The sequence below is a fragment of the Scardinius erythrophthalmus genome, assembly GCF_964197995.2.
Source record: "Scardinius erythrophthalmus genome assembly, chromosome: 21".
Taxonomy (NCBI): Eukaryota; Metazoa; Chordata; class Actinopteri; order Cypriniformes; family Leuciscidae; genus Scardinius; species Scardinius erythrophthalmus.
Genome location: NC_138241.1, coordinates 34,172,938 through 34,180,207, shown reverse-complemented (window position 1 = coordinate 34,180,207; position 7,270 = coordinate 34,172,938). Strand labels below are relative to the sequence as shown.

General features: G+C 33.3%; 1 protein-coding gene across 4 annotated transcripts in view; it reads left to right on the top strand.

Annotated features, from left to right (window-relative positions):
* The first annotated feature begins 3,498 nt into the window (after window positions 1-3,498).
* The window catches only part of golga4 (golgin A4), a 44,619-nt gene continuing 40,847 nt past the window's right edge, over window positions 3,499-7,270 (top strand). The window contains exons 1-2 of one of the 4 annotated variants that reach the window (XM_081350573.1): window positions 3,499-3,744; window positions 5,791-5,865. In XM_081350573.1, coding sequence (XP_081206699.1) covers window positions 3,676-3,744; window positions 5,791-5,865 — 144 coding nt within the window. In that variant the 5' untranslated portion in view covers window positions 3,499-3,675. The remainder of the gene's footprint in view (window positions 3,745-5,790; window positions 5,866-7,270) is intronic. The other 3 variants (XM_081350574.1, XM_081350572.1, XM_081350571.1) reach the window with 3 other exon arrangements.

Sequence of the window (7,270 nt, the reverse complement as noted above, 5' to 3'; positions counted from 1 at the left end):
CCATGTACATATGCATGTATGCTGCAGTTAAGATGCGAGATGCCCTGCGGTGTCCTGAGGATGGATGTTATTTGGCATGGTGGTTTCATTCTTTGAATATAAAGGGTCAAATAGAAGAAGGTTGAATTAAGCAAAGCTGACGTGCTGATGCGCAGTTAATGCACACGACACACAGAGTATATGGGACACGAGTTTGAGGCTGGCTTGCATCATGTTTCAATCCTATTCCTCATTATTTATTTCATATTTCCTTTCCTGTCCAAAATAATATGATAGATGTTTATGATGAATTAACTTGAATGACTATAATATGACTAACATGAATATATTATAGCCTCCTGAGACCCAGAAAAAAAAAAGTTTTTTTAATTTAGTTTTTTTTTCTTCATGTCATCACATTGTTTAGAGCGCAAGAAACAAATGGTAAAAAAAAAAAAAAACATTTTTGAAAAATAATATTTTATTAATACGTTATGCTATGTCCTCTGTAGTGGACACCAAGACTAAGTTGTTTAAAAAATAAAATGACATGAAATTATATGTATAGGCAAAAACAATGGAATTTTCAATCACCAATACATTTTGGGGTTTCAGCGATTTTTTTAACCAAAATTTGTATAAAGATGATTCTCAACTATGTTATGAAAGATATAACGGAATGAATTGATACACCATTTTACTTTATGCAATATGTGGGTAAAATTAATAAATTAATATTCCCATTCAATGCAATGTATCTATACACTGTATCTAATTTTAATGTACGCACATTAAAGTAAGCACATTAATGTGTTCTTGGAGCAACATTTAATGAAAAAAGAAGTGTAATAATTGGATTAATAATTGGCAACATTTTAATAATAATATCTAATATTTCATAGGAATATTGATGTATAATTTATTTCCATAATCACTTGTTGTGTCTCCCAAAATGCCTGATAAACATGATTTAAGTCCTGGTGTCCGAAATCAATGCCCTGTTCTGGAACAGAAAGTAATTTTTTTTTTATTATTTGAAACCCCATAACATTTTCCTGAGATGTTGGTTTATGAAATACAATTTGAAAAGTAGTCCGATTTAAATTATAATTACAATATATTATCATATTTCCTACATTTGATCACTAAATTAATGTCAGACATTTTTAAAGACCAAGGAGAAGTTGTTTTTCATGGTGAAACCTCCAAACCTCTGGTGTCTCTCAAAAGCCCTGATTGTGCTTTTTACAGGACACCCCCAGGTTGTGTCATGTGACATGCATGATGTCAGAGAAATTCACTAAAATATAATGTCCACTATAGTGGACAAAAGTCTATTCCTGGGTCCCAGGAGGATAGGGCAACTGATGAATGCCTATTTGGTTGAAACGTTATTGGTTTTTTTTTTTATTGTTTTTTTTTAATGTAAAGGTTAACTTTAGGTAGGGTAGAAATCCTAGCAGATTCTCTTTCAACAGCTTTCAACTTTCATAATATGATGCATTTACGATAAACTTAACATACAAAAATTAAAACGAGTAGGCCTACCTAAAAAGTATAACATGATAATCTGTTGTCGAAACATTTGATACACAGAAAATAACCACATTATGCCGGATATTAAATCTAGTATTCCTGGATCCAGCATTCTGAGCATGGTGCTTTCAGACATTGATGGATTGTTGTCTGTATACGGCCAGAAGGATGAGCACAGATCTGAACCTGCTGATGATCATTGATCGCTCATGATGCTGGCACAGATCTCCACACTGATGTGCGTGCGCATTATCTGCTCCAGGATGACTAATCAAACTCAGGTTATCTATGCAAAACACACTAATACTAAAACTGTCCGGTACTTTTGGAACAAAGGACTGTTTTCTTGTAATGTAATACTGGGCTGTAACCAGAATCAGAAAGATTTTCACTGGCTCATGCACAAATTTGATTTGGTATAACAGATGCTTCCAGTCCTCATAGAAACACAGACATTACTGAAGAATAATATAATTTAAAGAAAAAGTACAAAAGTATATGCAATGAGGTATGAGTCTGTACAGGACGTTTAAATGTAAAAAAATAAATAAATAAATATGAAGATCAAATAAGTTATAAACACTGTGCATTGAATATCACGGGAGGATATTGATATTGCATGGAAGGTTTATATTGTAAATCACTTGAGATATTCAGGGAGAAACTTCACTACAATGTTATAGTGATTGATCAAAATGAGATTATAACAGAGGCGACACCCTTGATGTAGCCTAATGTTTTTTTATTGTGTTCATAGACTTTATCAAAGAGCAATGGCTTTTATGGTTACAGTGAGCGCCCTCTAGAGCTTCTCGAGACTATGTGCAACATTGGGCTGTGAGCCAAAAAGAAAGAAAAATCAGTTGCGATCTCTTTAATATCTCAAATGTTTCTCCTAGACGTCAATGAGATTAAATGGAGAGCAAAACTGATGCTTTACAGCACAAGAAACAGTGAGCCACTGAACAGATCACGTGTGAATATTCAATACTCCTCATCCGTAAATAATGTGTTGTTTTTAATTGTACTGCAAACAGTAGGCTAATCAAATATGTATGGCTCATTAGGCGGATACTAACTTTCCCGAAGTCAATTATAGGCTACATTGCAGTTTCTACTGGAGAAACACGTAAAACTCCAGTAACTTCCCTTCTAGGGTTTGATTATCAGCCCAGATCTTTAACCATTATGACCTTTGACCCCTGATATGTGTAGAAGAGCACAGACTGAGTCTTAATGAAGATTTTGGAAAATAATTAAAGACAGTTCAAAGGTTATTTTTAATCATACAAAGTGTGATTAAGGTTAAATGTTCAGACTGTTTGTGAAGTAAGTGGGTTTAAATGACAAAAACACAATAAAAAACCCACAAGCAACGGATCATTCATGCAAAATAAAATAAAAATACACTTTTATTTTGCTAAGTGGTTTATATGCACATCATTTAATTTACTTAGCTATTTCTATACAGTATGAAAGATTCTTTTGTTGAAGTTTCATCATTATGCAATTAAGTTTTATAAACCCTAGACAACATTTAATGCAAAATACTTGTAAAAAGGTTAATAAAATAAAATCAACAGGGAAATTTTAACACGTCGAATTAGCATTATGTCTTTAATAACATACAACAGAAAAATCTGTCTTTTTAATTATAAATGATAATTATTATTATTTTAATTCACATTTTATTGTATTTTGATCATAAGACCTCTTCAGAAATCTAAATGTTAATTTTTTTATCAATAATAATAATATATAATTACATATTTTAATTGACTATAAGTATAGTTTTATTATTTTTATTTAATGACTATTGTTTTTATTACCACAATATTACCACGGTATTCTTTGAAAACCCCTGCAGTACCACATAAATACCCTGCTATATGAAGTTTAGTAGCATGTTATATATCAATGTTGTCTATTTTTAAGTGTCACACTGTCTGAGAGTTTATGTTCTTCTTAGCAACACTGAAAGATGCAAGTTCAGTAACTCACACTCGTCCTTTCTGAGCCTCTCGTGGACCCGTAGCTGTTCACTTTTCCTCCACGTCAGCTGCATCTGCGCACTGCTCTCATCCACACATACATCAAGTTTTTTACCCTGGGAATCGGACAGTAAAATCTTTCCCGACGTGACAATTATCGCATGGAGCGATGTTTAAGAAACTGAAGCAGAAGGTGATAGTGGAGCAGTCGCCTCAGCGGAGCAGCGCGCAGGCGCAGGTCAGAGCACTTCACTCATGTAGCATGTATGCTAACAAAAACAAAACACAACATCAAGTATATACTACAAATATGCATTATAACACACTTACTACCGTATTATATATTTAAATTACAATATAAGCTCTTTACAAATCTATTAAACTAGCGGATTGGTTTTACACTAACAAAACAGTTCCAAAATCAGATGGTTTTAATATGGTACTGAATGATTACCTTGTTCATGGATCATGGTATTAACATGGTATTTCAATTAATGCTATGGTATTACTATGGTGATGATACTATGATGATGATACTCCGAGGATACTATGGTAGTTTCGAAATATACATGGTACTGAATTTAACGTACTATGGTATTTTCATGGTACTTCTAATAATAATACCATGGTACTACCGTGGTACATGTCTTAATAGCATGGTAATACCCTGGTACTTTTTGGGTAACGTTATGTTGTTTTAAATGGGTGTGACAATGTTACCTGTACTATGGTACTGCCATTATTTTTTGTGTATTGACCATGGTATAAAAGATAAGTTATATAGTTAAATATAATGACATTTAAGAGTTTTTAGAGCTCATCAGATTTAGTCATTTTTGGATGTTGGGTGTTGGTTTGTCAACTAGCCTACTTGATGAGCCACAGACCAACCGGACCTGTTAACCAGACCTGAGAGCACGTTTCCCTAAACAGACACGCTACTTAAAGGTTAAACTAATACTTCAGTTGAAATTCAAGTCTGTCTGGTTTAAATATTAAGCAACGTTATAAATAGAAATGATATAATAATAATAAAAAGACATGCCAGTGTCATATTTTACCCTAAATCTATTTATATCTAATAGAATCTTTATTTCTATTTATTTCATTAGGCTATTTTTTACACAGTTTATTTGTATTTGCAGGATTTTTCTAACAATTAAGCACATTTAAACCTATACATAAAACATAATTAGAAAAATTCTTATTAATCTTGTTGTGAAACTACATTATATATAGTTTACATTGAAGTGTACAATCATGTTAGTGTTTGTTACATTTGAACAGAAAACGCAGGAGGATTTTCATAACATATTATAGTAATGAGTTTTTATTTAGTACAATAATGTAAATTTGAGAGGGAAATATGCCTTATTGCATAAATAATATCATAATGCAAAATATCTCAAAATTTTTTTTTGTGAAAATTTTCTATTTACTATTTAAATATGCCATTTCTTTTGTGTTTGGCCTCTTGTGTCCATGCAGTGCAGTAAAAAACGCATGAAACAGAAGTTGCGAGTCTTTTCTTATTGCTTTTAAACACGTCATCAGAGAGAAGTTAATTTGATTCAAGATTACAAGGGCATGTGAATTTAACAAAAAGAATGATGTGCAGTTGTGCACGGATAAATCATTTATAATAAATACAGAAAAATTGACAATTTTTGATTTCATGGTGACTTTAAAGGGATATTTCACCGCTGGAAAGATGAAGGTGTATTTAAATTGGGTCATTTATGGAGTAGAAATGTGAAATTATTTTAGAAGTTGGTGCCTTCTAGACTGAGAAAAGCCAGAAAATGTATTTTTGGCTCATGTGGATGAAAGACAACAACTCCCAGAATGCACTTGCTTCGCTGCCCTACAAGGACACTCCCAAGCCACGCCTACCGGTTACAGAGGGCAGTATCGGGAGAAATGATACGACTAGGCTACTAGTCGACTCGAAATCCCCCTATGGGCGGGTTGAGGACATGCGGGACGAGCTCCTCCTACTGGCTGTAGTCTCTCGCCTCTGGACAGAAAAGCCTCTGATGATGATAAATGATGAGGTTTTTTTCCAGACACACAATTCAGAAATCTCTCGTCTCAGGGGGACATGAGGGAGGGAAGCACGGTCATTCGAAAATACTACCGGGTTTCTACTGATACAAAGCTTAATGCTAATCGTTGAAGTTTAAAGACAGTCTCCAGCTGTAGTTTCCTCTGTCTCTAATGTATTTGGCGCACTACTAGTGATTATTGTGTCTTGGTGTATAACGCACATGTCTGTGTCCAGCAGGTGAGTTCAGGAGAGAGGCGTGCTCAACCCCCTGTCCCGTACCAAGATGTCCCGGCCTCCCCCAACGACAGAGAGGTAAGCGGACAAACGGAAACAGGCCTTCTTCTCATTGGTCAAGAGTGCATGTAAATGAGCAGCAACTGCTTCCCTGTGCCAGATATGCCCTTTAACTCTCCTGCACAGAATATCTCAATAAGAATACACAATATTGTCATAACACATGCTTTTCACAAGATTGCAGACACATTTAACGAACGCCTTCAGGTCAGATCTGCTAATTGCTTCCCTTGAGTTTTGGTGTTTATCGGGATATGCAACATGTTCAATACTAAAATTAAAGTACTTACTTTATAATTGTATCTGTTTAAAACTAAGAAATGGCAAAAGTTTAGCTTGAAAAGTGTGCTTGTGCTATTTTTCTTTAAAATAAATTATACTTGGTTTGAATTTGTATAATTTATAAAGTATCACAAAGTGTCTAAATACTGGTTTAAGGAAATAAATTCTGTTTTAAATGAGATTTAATTAAAAATGCTGGTTGAGTTAAATGATCTCTTGTTTTACAGAGAACATTGTGCAGGGATATAAAATCAGTTTGATAGTCTCCAGCTGGTTGGTTAACACATGACTTGCTATTATTGTACTAATGCGGGCTAATAATAGTCTAGATGATTCGGTTTTGTCATTTCTGGACGGTGACATTAGACCCCCTTTGAAGCATGAATCTTTAAACATGGCAATAATGACTTATGAATACACCTTAATGGACTTTCAGACACTCTGCTTGGTTTATCTTTGGGAGTTTCATCAAAGTAGCATGAGTCAAGTTACTATTTTTTGCTTTATTGATGTTATTGTCCTAGTTTATAAATCACAGCTCAGATAAAATGAAGCGTATCACCGTTGCGGATGAACCGTTTTACCGACCAGTGAGCCGAGGGTTTGATTGAACTTTTCTCTCTCACGTTTTCTGTTTGTATTTCTTTTTGAAATTTCCATCAGATCTCAGAATGAATTCCACATCATCTCAGCATTTCCAGGGCTCAACAACAAGGATTTTATGTGTGTTTTTTTTACTAGCACTGTCAACATTTTCACTTGCCCTGCATATATTAATAATACTTGTATATGCAAAAACCTAAATTGATGTCTGTCAGAATTTTATTTTCTAAATATTTAAATGTAAATACTTTATATAATATTTATTTTATTTAATAGTAATAATAATATATCTAACTTTATACAAATATATTTATTTATAAAGATATTATTCTAAAGATTTATATGTATTAGTATTTTATAAATACTACTAGTATTTATAAATGATGTAATAGCTATGCTAGTATTTATAAAGATTTATAGATTTTGTTTTATTAAACATTTAATTTTTATTAGATTACACTATTAAATTATGATTTTATCCCGAGGTTTCACAGACAATGCTTAAGCTAGTCCCAGACTAAATTGCACATTTGAGCTG